General features: G+C 41.3%; 1 protein-coding gene across 1 annotated transcript; it reads right to left on the bottom strand.

The window, feature by feature from the left end:
- Positions 1–632: 632 nt before the first annotated feature.
- On the bottom strand, positions 633–2,944 carry LOC119289673 (protein STRICTOSIDINE SYNTHASE-LIKE 10-like). Its single transcript, XM_037568942.1, has 3 exons — positions 2,614–2,944; positions 2,195–2,467; positions 633–1,277 (listed from the first exon to the last, which is right to left on the bottom strand). The coding sequence occupies exons 1-3, from the start codon at positions 2,913–2,915 to the stop codon at positions 767–769; spliced, it is 1,086 nt and encodes a 361-aa protein (XP_037424839.1). The 5' UTR covers positions 2,916–2,944; the 3' UTR covers positions 633–766.
- Positions 2,945–19,542: the final 16,598 nt, after the last annotated feature.

Here is a 19,542-nt window from a genome sequence, read left to right as displayed (position 1 = left end):
AATGTATGTGGTTCACTTTCTTTGGCTCCCTTTGTTTGTCTCCCTTCACTATACACATGAATATTTGCTTTCTTGTAGTTAAGTTCATAGGAATAGCTTCTGTGAGTTGGTACTTTTGGGTCGATCAACTCCATACATGGCTGAAATAAATTCTTTGGGTCAATTTAACAAGCAAATGAAACACGTTATTTTTATTATGTTGCCTTTGAGCATCATTTTCTTCTGTTCTCCACCTTTGAGTATGATATGCCCTGCCTGCTTGTTTTCATAGTCTAAACCCGTGTCTTCCTTCTTATGTAGATGTTCTACAGATATGTGCAACAAAAGAGGGTTTCATGTGCAATGAAGCATTGAAGATGTGGAGACAGTCTTTATGAGTTTTTACAAATCTCCCCTTTATGAGTATTTGGAAACCTTAAGATTATTTTGTTACTCTGAAAAATTTTAGTGTCATGGACAAGACATACTAGCTACTGTTTGGGTATCAAGATTGCTGATTTTTGTACGGAAATCAAGTTTTTCGATAACTTTCAATATGCATGCTTGTTGATATCGTTGATTCAAATGGTTGATGGTATTGTTTAAATATAGTGAAGGTTTCATGTGTTGGAAAGTATGTGGGAGAGAAAAAGTAAGATGATGACATCACATAAAGTAGCTTTCATTGGGTGATTATGGCACACATGAGTAGCTTCATTGAAATTTATCTATGTGGATGACCGGGGCAGAAGTAAAGTGCTGCCTTCATTGTACATGCGCTTATGCACTAGAGAGGTGCAAGCTTCAAGAGGCCCATGTAGGGCGTGTCGACGGAGCCGATCCACAGAGACCCGTTCCGCTCCACCACCTCGCTAACCGTGGCGTCACCGTACCCACGCAACGCCACAGCCACCGTGCCGTTCTTGGCGTCTCGGGTGACGTCGACCCTGACGGCGCTCATGGAGTTGGCCGTCGTCCGGTTCTCTTCCCACAGCTTGTCTCGGTTAAATCCCACCCAGTACCCGCCTCGGTCGCCTCCGTCGGGCCGCACGTTGTCTGGATACCCCGGCAGCTCAACAAGCACCTCAGTCTCCCCTGCCATGGGTCGGTGCAGCCAGTGTCGGAGAAGCCTGCATGGCGACGTCTCGGCGACGATGAGGTGTGTACGGTCGGTGTTGATGGCCACGCCATTGGGGAAGGCCAGGCCGGACCTGAGCACGGTGATGTCGCCCGTCCGTGGGTCGTACCTCATGAGCCGCCCCGTCGCGTCGCCGCTCAGCACCACCAGCAGGTACTCACTGTAGAAACAACCATATGATTAGTAGCGCAGTACTTCCTCAGGACGGAAATATAATTAGCCATCTTCTCGCTCTTCCCGTCAGGGTTTTAACCTGGCTGAGTAGGTTGGTAGTAGTCGTAGAGTAGTACTAACAGCAGGAGTACTTAAGATGATGGTGCTGCTGCTGCTGTCTGGTGGCTGGTGTTGTGAGCTCAGTCAGATGAGGCTGACGGGTGGTATTCAAGAGACGGTGCTCGTCAGCTGTTTTTGAAGGATAGCAATGAGGTTACACACGTCATGTCGAGCACATTACATTTCGACCTTCGCTGAGCAACCCTTGGTGCTCGGCATATTTTTTTTTTCTTGGATCACGGTTAGGTGAAATGGACCAAGTTTTTTTGTTGAAATTAGCGATGAAATCTAGGGTGGGCCTTGGGCCCATCTAACAATTTCAGAAAATCTACAAAGACCCATATAGGTTTATATAACAATGAGTGGTGGGAAGTTTAGTCTCATATTGCTACTTGGAAACGAGTTGGACCTTCTTATAAGGGATGCACTTTCACATTCTATTGGAGTTTGCAAGGAGAAGTGGTTGCCGTGCGCTTCTCCTCCGGTGCAACCATCCCGAGGGAGAGGGGCTCTCCGCTACGTCTGCATTGTCTTCATCATCACCATGTCCACTACCAACGAAGCCGACCGGGCTTTTTAACCATGCTAGTAATTTATTTCTCGATTAGGTTGATCTAAATATTGCTAATATATTCAACATTTTTAGTTGCCCTTAAGCGGCGGTTGTCACACTTGTTTTGCCTGGAATCGTCCGTGACATCGTACAAGAACAGAGTATATAGAGTTTATTTCTCAATCGATTGAAAAATACCAATCCCGGACCGTAACAAATTTCGGTAAGTACGTGTGGAGTGACGTACGTACCTCCGTTGGTAGGTGGTGCTGCTGTCCGTGAAGTAGACGTCGCCGGTCTCCTGGTCGATGTCGATCCCATTGAGGAACTTGAAGGGCACGCCGCCAGCTTCCGTGGCAACCACCTCTGCCAGCCCGCCGCGTCGCCCCACTCTCATCAGCCCAAGGTACGCGTCGGCGATGTACATATCACCGGACGCACGGTGGAATTGCAGGCCCAGCGGCCGCCCGCACGCGCCCTCGGGCTCCACCAGCTTCTTCTTTTCTGCGCACTCCACCACGGTCCTGCACGCTCCCAAAACCATTCCGGTACCGTATTCTTCAGTTAGCTCACCTCACAGCCATACTGTGGCAAGAAGTTTGTGTATCCATGCATGGTCTTCGTCGCGCCAAAAAAGGAAGTTTGTGCAGTGGATTGATCGATTGCTCACCTGTGCTTGAAATTGTGGGCGAACTCGGTCCAGCCGAGGTGGCGGCGATTGCCCTTCCATTGGAGGATGCGGCCGTTGGAAACGCCGGTGTACGGGCCACCGCCACGGTGGTCAAAAGCGAGGCTCTCAGGGCCGAACGCCGGCCGGCCCAACGGTACCAGCTTGACCCTCGTGCCGGCGTAGATGGACCTCATCTCCTTGGTGGCGGCCGGCAATGAAATCGGCCATATGAGAAAGGCGAGGGAGAGGAAAGACGTGAGGAAGATGGCAGAACGACATTGCCTGGCCTCCTCCATATCCATCAATTTGAGAAGCAGCGGCGCAGGCGACATATGTGGTTTTATAAAAGCGGCCAGGGCAATATACCTCACCAGCATATATCCCTTCAAGTCACGTAGATCGAAATCACCTGCCATTCGATCGGTATCATATTAATTCAAGTTTGTATTCAAACCTGGCCCTATCACTTGTACCGATTCCTGTCTCCTAGTAACTCTCAACCGATACTCGCAAAAAAAAAAGTAACTCTCAACCGCAAGCTCTCTAACCGTGCCGATGTTTATGGACACGATTTACTTTGCTTTAGCATGGCTAGTGCGTACGGTTTGCATTAACAGTATGTCTGTATCAACGAAAGTTCAAACATGCGTGGTGCAACAAAAAGCAACTTTTGAGTGCTATTTACACTTGTTCGAGTGACTTTATTTAGAAACATTGCTCAGTATGATTTCAAAAAGGTTCCAGAATTAGCTAGTACCACTAACTTCTTAGTTTTTTTTTAGAAAAAAATTGCAATTTTCCAGATTCAGCATGGAATCAACAAGTCATAATTTCAGAGATGAGTAACAAGAAACACTCGGTTTTCTTAGAAGAATTGTTTCCCTTTATTGTTACGATTTTTCCTATAATCGATATTGCATTATGGATTCGCAGTTTTACTTGCAACTTCAAGTCTTGTCAGGTGCTTCTATTATCCTCATTCTCACCTATGAGCCACACAGGCGGAATATTTGCCAATATATGAAAAGCTGCTCTAAGCGAGGACACGGTAACTGTATTTAGAAGGTACCTTCTGCGTATACCTGGTTGAGTGGGTGCATGCATATGTCTGGTATTAAGACATAGCAAATTATAACTATGTTTAACATACACTCCTAATCAGTACCATTAGATTTATTATGGAATATATTTTTCACATTTATTTTATTTGGTATTGCAGATGTTGGTATAATTTTTCATAAACTTGGTCAATCGTAAAAAGCATTGGCTTATTGAAAAACTAATATAGCAGAAAGCCAGCACGGTGGTCAAAGGCGAGGCTCTTAGGGCTGAACGCTGGCTGGCCCAACTGCACCGGCACGAGCCTCGTGTCCGTGTAGATGGACCTCATCTCGTGAGTGGCAGTCGGCATTGGAGTCGGCCATATGGGAAAGGCGAGGCAGAGGAAGGACGTGAGGACGGTGGCACAACGACATTGCTTGGCCTCCGCCATATCCATCAATTTGAGAAGCAGCGGCGCACGCGGCATATGCCGTCTTATAAAAGCGGTCACGACCTATACCTCACCGGCATCTGTCCCTTCAACTCACGTAGACCGAGATCACCCGCTTTACAGCTAGTATTATATTATTCATGTTTGTATTCAAACCTGACCCTATCACTCGTACCGTTTCCTGTCTCCTATGCCGTCTTATAAAGCGGGTCAGAGCATATACCTCACCAGCCTCTATCCCATAAAGTCACATCGGTCAAGATCACCTGCCATACGACCGATATTACATTATTTACTAGATCATTAGAGGCGCGCGTTGTTGTGCCCGTCCATTTTGACAATATAAAGACATGAGGTTTTCCAAATATATAGAAAATTGATTGCTGAGTTGGTAGATAATTCTATTTTCGTTGAAGCCATATTTTTTCCATCTCAATTTTGCAGGCATGCTTATGAGATAGCATATGTCGACAGGAACAAAGTAAAAAGCCGAATTTACGTTCTCATAAATGAACTATAGTATGAGTGAGGATTATCTCATATCAAGCTCTTGTTCTCACATTTCCACAGTATCATCATTTTTGCACATACATAGTCAGGCACAAATAAAAAAATGTTAATCTAGCGAAAATCTATCAGTTTGCCAGCGTATGATTAGACATAGAGCAAGAAGATTGAAAAGCTTTCATCAACATCACATGAATTTTGCAACCACCAATAGCACTACTTCCGTGACCTGTGATTGTACCTTCAAAACATGTCTACAGAGTATGTGGATCTTTTGTTCCTTCCTTATTTGTGCTTGACTTCCTTCCATATGTGTGCTTGTCACTTGAAAATATGGCTTTCCAGTCTGGCTCTTTGAGCAAGTATTGCTACACCATCTAAGTGCTACTTCTGACATGTTGTTGAGTAAGCCTGGAATTACCATTGTTATTTCAGAAATAGGGAAATCGACAACACTACGTAAACTCTAGCCTGCCTTACATCAACGAATTCAATGACTGCAAACTTCTGAATTGAGTGGGGATGACGATTTGACCACATATTCTGCAATAGACAATCTTAAAGACAGAGAGGAAATTTAGTATTTACATATTTGCAAATTTCCAACGCCGCATCTAACAACACATCACAGAGAATTGCATTACAATTTACTATCATACACATAACCTGGAAATGACTCAAATTAGCATACTACACACATTCAGTTGTTCGGTCAATTCTTATGTACACTGATTTATTGCTTATTGACCAAAAATATCGGTCTTACACAAGTGGGGCCAAGGAATATATGAAAACATAAATAATGGTTAAAATTAGGGTAGCTGCTGAAGCTTATGGTAAAATATTTACCATGACTCCATGAGTAGACTTGACTACCACACAGGGTCATCACATACAATAAGTATCTTTCAGTATTGAATTCATGATAAAAAAAACAATTAGCATTTTATGTTTGTTTGGAGCAGATTTGAAGATCACCAAAATGAGCTGCTGAAGCTTATGGTAAAATATTTACCATGACTCCATGAGTAGACTGAACTACCATAGGGGTCATCACATACAATAAGTATATTTCAGTATTGAATTCATGATAAAAAAAATCAGAATTTTATGTTTGTTCGCAGCAGACTTGAAGATAACCAAAATGAATGAACAATAAATTTCTGGACATAGATATAAATTTTGCAATAAGAATTCATGTTACAGGAAGGAGAGTAGCTAACCTTGATGTTGACATAGCTGGCATTCATGTAATATTTGTAGTCAAATAGTATAAACTCACAAACTCTTGCATGGTTTGTTTGAGGCAGCTGTCATATTACGGTATAAACCAAAGACATGAATTTTGCGAGGAATAATGTTATACACATGGCAAATTCTCTAGTACAACACATCACATTAAGTCGTCTGTGCGTAGAGCAGAACCGGACAATACCATTCAATCCTCTGTCGTACAAAGTTTGGACGCAACCTGCCATACTCGCATTCGTTCCATCTTGAGAGATTACCGTGTTTAGAAGTAAATGGACTGCAAAACCGACAAAAGTGACAATAAATGTGGAGCTGGAGGAGTGCAAATTTGTACGAGAAAATATTAATGTCAATTTGTAACGATGCATCTCTCAAATTGAGGTGGCGACCAAGAAAGCATAACCAATGTAAAATGAGAAATTATTTATTAGCGTAATAGCACAAGGCAAGTTATTATTACCATATACCCAAACTGTACTACGAAGAAAGCTGACGGTGACAAGTAACCCGCTACCAAGAGGTGTCACCTTATGTCAGCAGAGATAATGCGCATTTGAGTTCATCTCTTGGAAAATTATCATGAAGCAGATTGCCAGCACATTGAAAGGAGATATATGATTTGAACGCACACATTATAGTACCAAATTTTATATTCCATATGCACTCAAATGCCCTGAATCCATTGTAAAAATGCCAACAGTGGAATCCAACAAAACTGCGTGTGCAAGCTTTGTAGCCCTGCAAGTATTTTTACTTGTTTCGTTGCTGGAATAGGCTCGGTGTACTGGACTAAAACGATTTTTTATTACTCCACTGAAACAGCTGATTCTGATATTTTGATTTGTAGGAAACTGATAATTAATGTGGTTCATTTGCTTCACCTAACATAACGATATTTCTTAGGAATCTTTCAAGGAAGCTGTTTGTGAAGTGGTAGCAAGCCTGTAATCATGTACTTTGCGTCATCTGTCTCTATGATGTTGTCCATAATTAGGTCTGTGGTGGCACGTGGGCAATCACTTTCCAGTGTACGATTTGTTTCATCCGAAGGGCTTTTGCATATTTGCCTAATATACTGGTCAGAAATAACAAAATATGAGGAGAAGAGCCTAAGATGTACTTGATGCACGTGAAAGGAAGGAGCAAAAGGAATCACCAGGAGACATGCTAATCTATCCAGGATCCATGGATGCTGCAGTTGAAGTGACGAGTGGTCGGCCTTCGCTTTTCTGGCGTGAAAGACCTACAGAAGATCATTTAACCAAAAGCCATATGTTCAAATATTAGAGATCAACCTTCACGCTTTCTTCTCTTTTCCCCAGAAGAGATTAACGGATCTGAGAGCATCTGAGTGAGATGGATGGCGACGAAATCGAACGATACCTGAAGACAAAACAGCAGACGTGAAGGGAGGGTGGAAGCATGACGGCCCTCTTCCTCGCCTGGGGACGCCGGTTCTACCAGCAGCGCCGCAAGTCGTGGTGGACTCTGCCGCTTGAGTTCAAGATCGGGGGAGGGGGAAGCGCCGTTACCATGGTGCTCATCCAGATCGTCGGGAACGTGATTGTTCTCCATCTCTTATCCAAATCACCAAGAACATGGTGGCTCGCCGTTGTCGTCGGGGAAGGCGCCGCCGCCACGCCATCAGCCATCATCGTCTCCTCCATTAGGGTTCACGAGGCGTAGCATTTTTTTCTTTTCGGGATATCGCAAGGCACTGCTTCAAATGAAATAGAGGACTACGTGGGCTTCTTGCGGGTGTTAGGCCCAATGAACCAGAATGCTACGATTCCGGCCACCGGAGTAGCTGCTCGCAGGACAGCCAGCCCACTTAGCGAGAAACCACGAGATTCCTTAGCAATCGGACGGCCACAAATGATCGATAACTAAAATCTGACGGCCAAAATTGCTAAGTGCGTGAGAGGGCTCCGTTTAGGCTCAGTTATACTGTCCTTAATGTTTATATATATTCAAACCTTGCCCTATTACTTGTACCTATTCTTCTACCCTATGCCGTCTTATAAAAGCGGTTAGGGCATATACCTCAGCGGCATCTATCCCTTCATGTTGCTGGAATTTTTGTCGTCTTATAATAGCAGTTTCAGAAATTCCTAATAAATCCTAGAGGCCCACGCATTCCATTCGTGCAAGGCAAGAGGTGGAAATAAAGTTTAGTCCCACATTGCTAGTTTAGAGGGAGTTGGACCTCTTTATAAAGGAGGTTTCTTCCCCACTTATATGAGCATGAGAACAAAAGGGATATCCACACGCGTGCTCCTGCTCCGCCGCGCGGCGCGGCTGAAAGTACATGTAGTCCCCATGTGTGGTTTTGGTAATTAATTGACAATCCTAATGGACTAATGTTTGCATTGAGATATACATTTGAAGAAAAGTTCCATTTGCAATGCATGAAGAATATTGGATGAATTGGTGGATGAAATCCATCAACATCTATATATGCATTGAGACTTTATAATGAATGACAATTCCTATGAAGAAACAATGACATCAAGTTATATAGGAAGGTTTGTTCCATGGGTGATGCAAGAAGGATATTGAATGGATTCAGAATGAATGCCATATACATGTAGTTGTGCATCAAGATTAATCATGGAGCAAAGATTAAGGTTGACCAAGATGAAGATCCAAGATTGAATTCAAAGATGGTCAACACACAAGCGCAAATCATGTGCCACGTGAGATCTTGTGGTATCGTGAGAATTTGTCAATTGCGCTTTGTGTACTAACCCATACTATGTGTTGCCTATGTTTTTGAGAGGAGATTCTCATGGGCTCGCATCGAGAGAGATATTTCAAGTGTCTATGAGAGTATGACATCAAGTGTTGATGATCATGGTTGACAAGGGCAAGTTCAAGATAACTATCCCGAAGGATTACATGCTTGAAGCTTGTGGATGATCACATGATGGACACATGAAGATAAATACAAAGCAAAGCTTCCCACATTGTGTATGGGGGAGCTACTTGAAGACTTCACCAATGTCTTGCCATTCAACTTGATCCAAGAAGAAACTTCAACTTCAAGCTCAAGTGAAAGGCTCGAGTCAAAGGTATTAGTTCCTTCGACGTTAGTGTTGTGGAGTGATGAACACCGAAGAAACACATACACTCAAGAATGGATTATTGATAGCTATGTAGTGTAGACCTTTTATGATTCTTGAGTTATAGGAATCCCGCACTATTAAGAGGGGATCAAAGGGGTTCGTGATAGATTTGCTCAAGTCAACATCTTCTCTACACAATTCCACTCATATCCTATATACCAAAGAAAATCCAAAGCCAAATAGGTTACACAAATACATGATAAAACCTTTGCATATTTTGCATCCTCCATTTTGGTTCATCTTGGGTGGTTCTCTATGTGAGGACCTGGGTTTTTTTCATAGCTTCAAAACGAGCCCAAGATCATCAAAATCGGAGTCCGGATGTAAAAGTTGTGCCTGTTTCAGTTCCTAGGCTGCAGCAGTTTGGTTTGGCCGGATCATCCGGGTCCTCTCCCATATCATTCGGGCTTTGCCCGGATCATCCGGGTTCCTGCCCGGATCATCCGGGTTATTCGTAAAATTCATCACAGAAGCTTATTCCGCTAGCCGGATCATCCGGCTACCCACCCGGATCATCCGGGAATTGCCCGGATCATCCGGCTGTGTCCCCGGACATCCGGGTATCTACTTCACCACATTGTATATTGACCTTCCCGGATCATCCGGGCATTGCCCGGATCATCCGGGTATGCGTCCAGATCATCCGGGCAGGTCAACAACTGCGGGAAACGGCTCTATTTTCTTTGGGGGGTATAAATATCCCTCTCCCACTCCGTGGGAGGGTTGAGCACTTCATCCCAAATCATCCCAAGAACACAAGTGGCTCCCTCTCACTTCTCCTACACCAAATCTTAGATCCTGGAGAGATTAGTGAGTGTTCTTGAGAGTTGTTCCAATCAAAAGATAGATCCTCTCCCTCTCCCTCTTGTGACCAAAGCAATTCGTGATTTGAGCAAGTCTTGAGCATTTCCCCCTTGATCTTGTTACTCTTGGAGGTTGGAGACTCCTAGGCGGTAGGAGTGCTCCGGTGAGGAATCAACTTGTGATTTGTCCCCCGGAAAGTTTGTGAAGGTTTGGAGGCCGCCTCAAGGTCTACCACTAGTGGTTGAGAATTGCCTTCGTGGTGATATCTCAAGGAGAATAGGGTGAGCCTTCGTGGCGTTGGTGTGCCTTCGTGGTAACATCCACCTCTCTAACGGTGACTAGCTTCCCTCCAAGGAAGTAAACATCGGGATACATCCTCGTCTCCGTGACTTTGGTTATCCCTAACCCTAACTCCTTACTTGTGGTTGACTTTGGTCATTTGACCGTGCATTTACTATATCTTGTTGTCCTCATTATATTGTTTTGGTTGATTATATTGTGTTGGCCATTTCCTTGTAGAGATTATTTAGGCCTACACTTCATATTCCGCAATTCATACTTGCTACTATTGATATACATTGTGATTAGTGTGAATTGCTAACTTGTGTTATAAACTTCCATATATTGTGATATTGCTCAAGTAAGTTTGTGTAACTTACTTGAGTTTGCTTGTATCATTAAATTTCATATATTGTGATACAATTTGTGTAAGCTTGTATTGCTTACTTGTGGTTGTGTGTATTATTCATTTCCATACCTCGTGATATACACTGAGTAAGTTTGTGTGACTTACTTGTGCTTACTCACATCCTGTTGTTCTCATCTTGTTTATGCTAAGTTGTTGGTGCACTTAGTGAGCCTAGTATATTTAGGATTTGTGCTTGAAAAGTATCCGCTTAGTTTATTTTCGCATTAGGATATAGCCAAATCCGTAAAAGATTTTAAAACGCCTATTCACCCCCCCTCTAGGCGACATCGTGGTCCTTTCAATTGATATCAGAGCTAGGTCTCTCCTTATTAGGCCTAACCGCCTAGAGAGTAACGATGTCGACTAGTGAACTAGTGCACGATGACACATTTTGTTTTAATGGCACAAATTACATTATGTGGAGATTACGCATGCTTTGTCACTTTCGGGCCATGGGTCCAAATGCTTTGCGGATTGTGGTTGTAGGGAATTCAAATCTAAAGGATGGACAATCTCCATCACTTGATGATATGCATCTTGATTGTGAAGCTTTAAGTTTCATTCACCAAGCTATAACCTTCGAGGTGTTCAAGTCAATCTCGTCTTGTTCGTTGGCTCATGATGCTTGGACCAAAATTGAAGATATATATGGTGGGTCCAATCTTCATGAAGACAATATTCTTTTTGGGGAGTTAATGGAGGAGTTCTCCACATTTTTAAATCATGAAGAACTCTCTATTGCTTCCACCTCCGATTACTTGCATACCCCAACATCTTTCACTTCACCAACATGTGGCATACCACAAGGTAATGACATGGTGAGTGAAGAAATATCCTGTAATGATGGTGTTAAGCTCATTTGTGATGATATGGTTGATCTCCCATGTTGCCATGATAGAAATATCGTGATTCCCTCAAGTTCTATTTGTGAAACTAACCATGTAGAGGAAATCAAGAAAAATGAGGCATGCTTGGTTGATGAAGAACCCTCTTCTCCAAAAGAATCATCATCAACCCCTTGTGTTCACATGTGCCTCATGGCAAGAGGTAATGACGAGGTATCATCTTCTCTTAGTGACAATGATGATAGTTGTAATGAGGAAGATGATGAAGTCTTGACTCAAAATTTCTATGAGATTGGGAAAACTCTTCGTAGAGCTAAAAATAACACTTATAAAAGGTTCCAAGATGTTCTTGCTTGCTTTCAAAAACGTAATGACTTATTTCTTTACGAGCAAGCAAAAAGTGAACAACTTGAACATGAACTTGCTATGGCTCATCAATGTCTTAGTGACTTGAGGTCTTTAAAAGAAGAGATTGAAGTTACGCATTGTAAACTTAAAGAGGATTTTGAGCCCCTTGACCTTGACTACAAGAAGGTCAAAGGAGAGCTCATCAAACTCTCTAAGTCTCATGAGGAACTTCAAGCTACTCATGCGGTGTCTCTAGCTTCTACATGCTCCTCTCATATTGATAATGATGCTTGTGCTACTAACTCTATCTTGTGTGAAGCATCAATATTAAAAGAAAATGTTGACCTAAGGACTCAACTTGATTTGCTAACTAGCAACTATGGGAAATTGGAAGAAAGTTATGAAAAGCTCTCGGGCACTCATGAGGATCTTATAATCTCTCATGATGGGCTAAAGTTAGCTCATAAGGCTATGTGGACCAAGGTAAAATCGTGTGAGTCTCATGTGGATCTTAGCACATCTTCTACTCGAAGTGCCTTATTGCCATGTGCTAGTCCTTGGAATTCCTCTCTACATGATATTGGTACATCTTGGGATGAATTGCTCACCATGCCTTGTTGCTCTAACAATGAAGTTTCTACTTCCTCTAGTTCTTTTGTTAATACTAACCTTGTAGAGGAAAAAAAAGAGCTCAAGGCCCAAGTCACCTGTTTGAAGAAAGACTTGGAAAAATATTGTGATAATATCTTGAGTGTGCAAAAGGACCCTCAAGACAAAATTGGACTTGATTTAATATCCAACAAGAAGAAGTCCAAGAACAAGAAGAAGGGACGAGATCAAGTCAAGAATTCGGCCAACATTATTTGCTTCAAGTGCAAGAATGTTGGACACCATGTGAGATCTTGTCCATTGAAGAAGAAGGCTTCAAGTGTGAAGCATCAAGGGAAGTGGCCTCAAGTTCAATATCAAGATAATGAAAGGCCTCTTCCCATGCCTAACCAAGATAATGCTCTCCAAGTTGAAAAGGGAAAGAAGAAGAGAAAGGCGAGCACATGTTGCTATATTTGCCGTAAGAAGGGACACATAGCTTCATCTTGTTCCAACGGTAACATATCTAAGCCTCCTATAGTCAATAATCATTATTTGCTAAAGAAGGATATTGTTGGCGTTGTGTTTGCCAAGTTTGTGGGTTCCCAGAGAAGTTTGAAAGTGGACAAGACCATTTGGGTTGCCAAGCCTATTGTTACTAACTTCTTAGGACCCAACTTGGTTGGGGACCATCAAGCTCAAACTTGATCAATAGGTGTGTGGAAGGCATTGGAGACTTGGCTACTTCATGAAGAAAAACTATTTTCACCATATGTTATGGTTAATGCCAAGTCAAGTGGATTATCATCATATCTATCAATCCAATGCTCCTCTTTGCGGTAACTTGTACTTGCATTGTTTACATTGAAAGTTACTGTGTCCCTTGCATGTTTAGGTTTTGTACCTAGCATGTGCTTTTTTAGTTGTGCTTCCTAGTATGCTTGATTTGTGTTATCTAGCATGTCTAGGTCACAATGCACTTCATATATTTGTGCGTGTGTGGTTTCAAGCCTTTATTGCTTCATTAGTTGAATCTTCCTTAGCTGGATCATCACATTATGGGGCAGTGCTATGTTTTACGGATATCACAAACCTTAAAGGTGTATGTATGTGGGATACCACCTAGTATTGTTAGTGCTATATTATCAAGGTACTATGTGGTATGTAAAGCTCATTTGAAACTCAAATTCTCATCCATTAATTATCCTTAGTTGGGTTTCATTTGCTTCTTGTGGATAATATATGGATCATCATATTATGGGGGAGTGATATGCTTTGTGCATATCACAATCCTTGTTAATATGAACAATTGAGGGATGCCACCTAGAATTTATATTTGAAATTATCTTATATCTCTGTGGCATGCAATGTCTTGTTTACGTATGGCATTCTTTTGCGGTTTTGCCCATGGTTATCTTTAAAACCATATTTGGGAAATCATTTGATTAAAGCTATTCCAATTATTGCTTTTCATGATTATCTATCTAGTCGGAATGTTAATATTATGCTATCCAAGCATTGTGGTTATTCCTGAACTCTCATGTTATGCTTGTGTTAGTATAGATGATCATGTACTTATTTGGTTTCTACACCCAATGATAACCCGAAATACCATTTTGTTCGAATTCATCTTATTGCTCTATATGAGAGTTTGTTATCTCATTGTTTATAGTGTCCTGTATCTACTTGAGTGGGATATTCCTATGAGTATGTGTGCAATGCATATCTTATATGCTCATTGTTTTTTTTCCTTGGTTCATATGTTGAACTTTGTGAGCTATCATATGTTGATTTGTCACTTTGATTCATTTTGGACAACATGAATGACTAGTGTTGTTATTGGAAGTATTAACAGTTATGCTGTCATTTGTCCAATTTATATCTCCCTGGATTTTGGTAGGCTTATGCATGCATATTTACTATGTGTAAATTCACATGCCTTGTTTGCCTTATTTGATCCAATATATATATGGTAAATCCATCAAATTCTTAATAGCTATGATGTGCATGAAATTCAAATTCATATCAATAGGCACATATTTAAGTGGTTTTACCCTATGTGTTGTAGTTATGCTAACTACGTCGGACCCAATAAGTTTGGGGACCATATTGTACTTAAAATGTTTTAGGTACATTTGAGAAGCATTGGGTGCTTGGCTTATTCATGAAGGTGGTGGCACTATGAGGAAATTAGAGCCAAGCTTGGACATTTTATTTGATCTACAACTTCATACCAATGCTATCTCGGTAACAAGTATTTACTTCGTGCATATATATAGAAATGGGGTTAACCTTGTGTAGGTTCCATCATGGCATGAATTTCTTGACTCGTTCCTGTGATACTTGTTTCCTTTCTCAAAGCATCCCAACAATGATCTCTTGTTGCTAGTTGTGATGTCTTTGATGGTTGTGTGTTTGGAGTTCATTAATATACAATAAGATTATATTAAGCCATGTGCCATGCTTTCAAGCAAAGATCTCATTGGTATATTTTATGAATCCCGTTTTGATATCTTATTCCTTACTTTTGTAACTATTTTATGTGTACATCCTTCTTTGTGGATATCATCTACCTAGTATCTTATACACATGAGAGAAGTTACATCTCTAGTTGATATCCCTATTCTTTCATGTCCACCATTTCATTCACTTTTTATATCTTTTTGGTGGCTCCATGGAAGCATTTGTTGAATGAGTGCATGTCTTACCTCTTTCCATCTTAGTGCACTCATGTTTGGTGAAGATTGTTGTTCTCATGCTTGTCTTGACAAGCCTATTATTTCCTATCTTCATCATGGGTTTTGACAAGCTTTGATTTCTAGTTTGCTATTAGTGAGCTTGTGAACCCATTTTCTTGATGTGTGTGTGACCTTCTTAACTTCATGTGTGTGGGAAGGACATGTCTTGCACCTTGTATCTCATTTACTCAAGGCTATGTTGATGCTTAATTCTCATCCTCATACTAGTCTTCTCAAGTGCTTTGACGTGTCTCACACACATCATTTTGGTTGTGCCTATTCTTAGGTTGCCTCATGTACATGTTGCTCAACCATATGTTTGTTGCAAATGCTAGGCTTCTTTTCTTATCTATGTTTGCTTGCAATTGTTGTGTGTTCCTATTGATTTTGGGGGAGTGATGATCCTATTTTGTGCACTTGTATCCAAATAATAAAAAAATTCAATTGTGCACAAATCATGGGGAGCTTCTCTATTTTCCTTAGAACACTCCTTTACCCAAATCGTAATATTCTTTTATTCTTTTGGCTCATCGGATCTTTTGATTGCTTGCTTCACTTTGTGTTATGCAAATGAGATCAATTTGTGCCATGTGTTTTGTGCCATGTGCCTTGCTATTATGACTAGGCTCAAGTTGTATAATAGTGGATTCACTTGTGGATATCATGTTCTTATCAATTTCAACCTTTCTTTTTGTGTATATGAGTTTCTTTGTGGATACATATCATGATTATTATAGGCCACTTAGAAATTTTTATACATGAAAAAGTTCATATCTTCGTATCTGGTTGCATTCTATAGATTTCGAGCTCCTTTAATTGTTCATCATTGAATATGTGCATTTGTTTTCACTCACATTTTGTTATATGCACACATCAAGGATGAACTCATACTATATTGGTCTGCTAGATGTTTTGTCTTCCATTTTGGTATTTGTTGCCAATGGGGGAGAAGTTTAGAGAGTTTAAGATAAATATCTTTTCTAGTTCTTGTTGTCACTCATGCATATCTACCCTTGTTATATATTCTTATTGCATGGATGAGTCTTGTATATAGAGAAATCTTCTCCTAGTTTATGTCAACCAATATATGCAATGACATTTAAAGTTCATTCACAAATTCATATATTATGGGGGAGTTTGCTCTATGTACTATGGGTATACTATCATCAAATGCTTGTGTAGTGTATTGATGATAGTACAACCATCCCAAGTATACAATTTATCCTTGGATAAATTTCATGCTTGTTTAAAAATTCATTATATAAACCCTCTTGTTGAGATTGTCATCAATTACCAAAATGGGGGAGATTGAAAGTACATGTAGTCCCCATGTGTGGTTTTGGTAATTAAATGACAATCCTAATGGACTAATGTTTGCACTGAGATATACATTTGAAGGAAAGTTCCATTTGCAATGCATGAAGAATATTGGATGAATTGGTGGATGAAATCCATCAACATCTATATATGCATTGAGACTTTATAATGAATGACAATTCCTATGAAGAAACAATGACATCAAGTTATATAGGAAGGTTTGTTCCATGGGTGATGCAAGAAGGATATTGAATGGATTCAGAATGAATGCCATATACATGTAGTTGTGCATCAAGATTAATCATGGAGCAAAGATTAAGGTTGACCAAGATGAAGATCCAAGATTGAATTCAAAGATGGTCAACACACAAGCGCAAATCATGTGCCACGTGAGATCTTGTGGTATCGTAAGAATTTGTCAATTGCGCTTTGTGTACTAACCCATACTATGTGTTGCCTATGTTTTTGAGAGGAGATTCTCATGGGCTCGCATCGAGAGAGATATTTCAAGTGTCTATGAGAGTATGACATCAAGTGTTGATGATCATGGTTGACAAGGGCAAGTTCAAGATAACTATCCCGAAGGATTACATGCTTGAAGCTTGTGGATGATCACATGATGGACACATGAAGATAAATACAAAGCAAAGCTTCCCACATTGTGTATGGGGGAGCTACTTGAAGACTTCACCAATGTCTTGCCATTCAACTTGATCCAAGAAGAAACTTCAACTTCAAGCTCAAGTGAAAGGCTCGAGTCAAAGGTATTAGTTCCTTCGACGTTAGTGTTGTGGAGTGATGAACACCGAAGGAACACATACACTCAAGAATGGATTATTGATAGCTATGTAGTGTAGACCTTTTATGATTCTAGAGTTATAGGGATCCCGCACTATTAAGAGGGGATGAAAGGGGTTCGTGATAGATTTGCTCAAGTCAACATCTTCTCTACACAATTCCACTGATATCCTATATACCAAAGAAAATCCAAAGCCAAATAGGTTACCCAAATACATGATAAAACCTTTGCATATTTTGCATCCTCCATTTTGGTTCATCTTGGGTGGTTCCCTATGTGAGGACCTGGGTTTTTTTCATAGCTTCAAAACGAGCCCAAGATCATCAAAATCGGAGTCCGGATGTAAAAGTTGTGCCTGTTTCAGTTTCTAGGCTGCAGCAGTTTGGTTTGGCCGGATCATCCGGGTCCTCTCCCATATCATCCGGGTTCCTGCCCGGATCATCCGGGTTATTCATAAAATTCATCACAGAAGCTTATTCCGGTGGCCGGATCATCCGGCTACCCACCCGGATCATCCGGGAATTGCCCGGATCATCCGTGTATGTCCCCGGACATCCGGGTATCTACTTCACCACATTGTATATTGACCTTCCCGGATCATCCGGGCATTGCCCGGATCATCCGGGTATGCGTCCAGATCATCCGGGCAGGTCAACAACTGCGGGAAACGGCTCTATTTTCTTTGGGGGTATAAATATCCCTCTCCCACTCCGGGGGAGGGTTGAGCACTTCACCCCAAATCGTCCCAAGAACACAAGTGGCTCCCTCTCACTTCTCCTACACCAAATCTTAGATCCCGGAGAGATTAGTGAGTGTTCTTGAGAGTTGTTCCAATCAAAAGATAGATCCTCTCCCTCTCCCTCTTGTGACCAAAGCAATTCGTGATTTGAGCAAGTCTTGAGCATTTCCCCCTTGATCTTGTTACTCTTGGAGGTTGGAGACTCCTAGGCGGTAGGAGTGCTCCGGTGAGGAATCAACTTGTGATTTGTCCCCCGGAAAGTTTGTGAAGGTTTGGAGGCCGCCTCAAGGTCTACCACTAGTGGTTGAGAATTGCCTTCGTGGTGATATCTCAAGGAGAATAGGGTGAGCCTTCGTGGCGTTGGTGAGCCTTCGTGGCGTTGGTGTGCCTTCGTGGTAACATCCACCTCTCTAACGGTGACTAGCTTCCCTCCAAGGAAGTGAACATCGGGATACATCCTCGTCTCCGTGACTTTGGTTATCCCTAACCCTAACTCCTTACTTGTGGTTGACTTTGGTCATTTGACCGTGCATTTACTATATCTTGTTGTCCTCATTATATTGTTTTGGTTGATTATATTGTGTTGGCCATTTCCTTGTAGAGATTATTTAGGCCTACACTTCATATTCCGCAATTCATACTTGCTACTATTGATATACATTGTGATTAGTGTGAATTGCTAACTTGTGTTATAAACTTCCATATATTGTGATATTGCTCAAGTAAGTTTGTGTAACTTACTTGAGTTTGCTTGTATCATTAAATTCCATATATTGTGATACAATTTGTGTAAGCTTGTATTGCTTACTTGTGGTTGTGTGTATTATTCATTTCCATACCTCGTGATATACACTGAGTAAGTTTGTGTGACTTACTTGTGCTTACTCATATCCTGTTGTTCTCATCTTGTTTATGCTACGTTGTTGGTGCACTTAGTGAGCCTAGTATATTTAGGATTTGTGCTTGAAAAGTATCCGCTTAGTTTATTTCCGCATTAGGATATAGCCAAATCCGTAAAAGATTTTAAAACGCCTATTCACCCCCCCTCTAGGTGACATCGTGGTCCTTTCAATTGGTATCAGAGCTAGGTCTCTCCTTATTAGGCTTAACCGCCTAGAGAGTAACGATGTCGACTAGTGAACTAGTGCACGATGACACATTTTGTTTTAATGGCACAAATTACATTATGTGGAGATTACGCATGCTTTGTCACTTTCGGGCCATGGGTCCAAATGCTTTGCGGATTGTGGTTGTAGGGAATTCAAATCTAAAGGATGGACAATCTCCATCACTTGATGATATGCATCTTGATTGTGAAGCTTTAAGTTTCATTCACCAAGCTATAACCTTCGAGGTGTTCAAGTCAATCTCGTCTTGTTCGTTGGCTCATGATGCTTGGACCAAAATTGAAGATATATATGGTTGGTCCAATCTTCATGAAGACAATATTCTTTTTGGGGAGTTAATGGAGGAGTTCTCCACATTTTTAAACCATGAAGAGCTCTCTATTGCTTCCACCTCCGATTACTTGCATACCCCAACATCTTTCACTTCACCAACATGTGGCATACCACAAGGTAATGACATGGTGAGTGAAGAAATATCCTGTAATGATGGTGTTAAGCTCATTTGTGATGATATGCTTGATCTCCCATGTTGCCATGATAGAAATATCGTGATTCCCTCTA

Source organism: Triticum dicoccoides, chromosome 4A, assembly GCF_002162155.2.
Source record: "Triticum dicoccoides isolate Atlit2015 ecotype Zavitan chromosome 4A, WEW_v2.0, whole genome shotgun sequence".
NCBI lineage: Eukaryota > Viridiplantae > Streptophyta > Magnoliopsida > Poales > Poaceae > Triticum > Triticum dicoccoides.
Note: the sequence above shows the minus strand (reverse complement) of the source record. Positions and strands in the feature narration are given on the sequence as shown.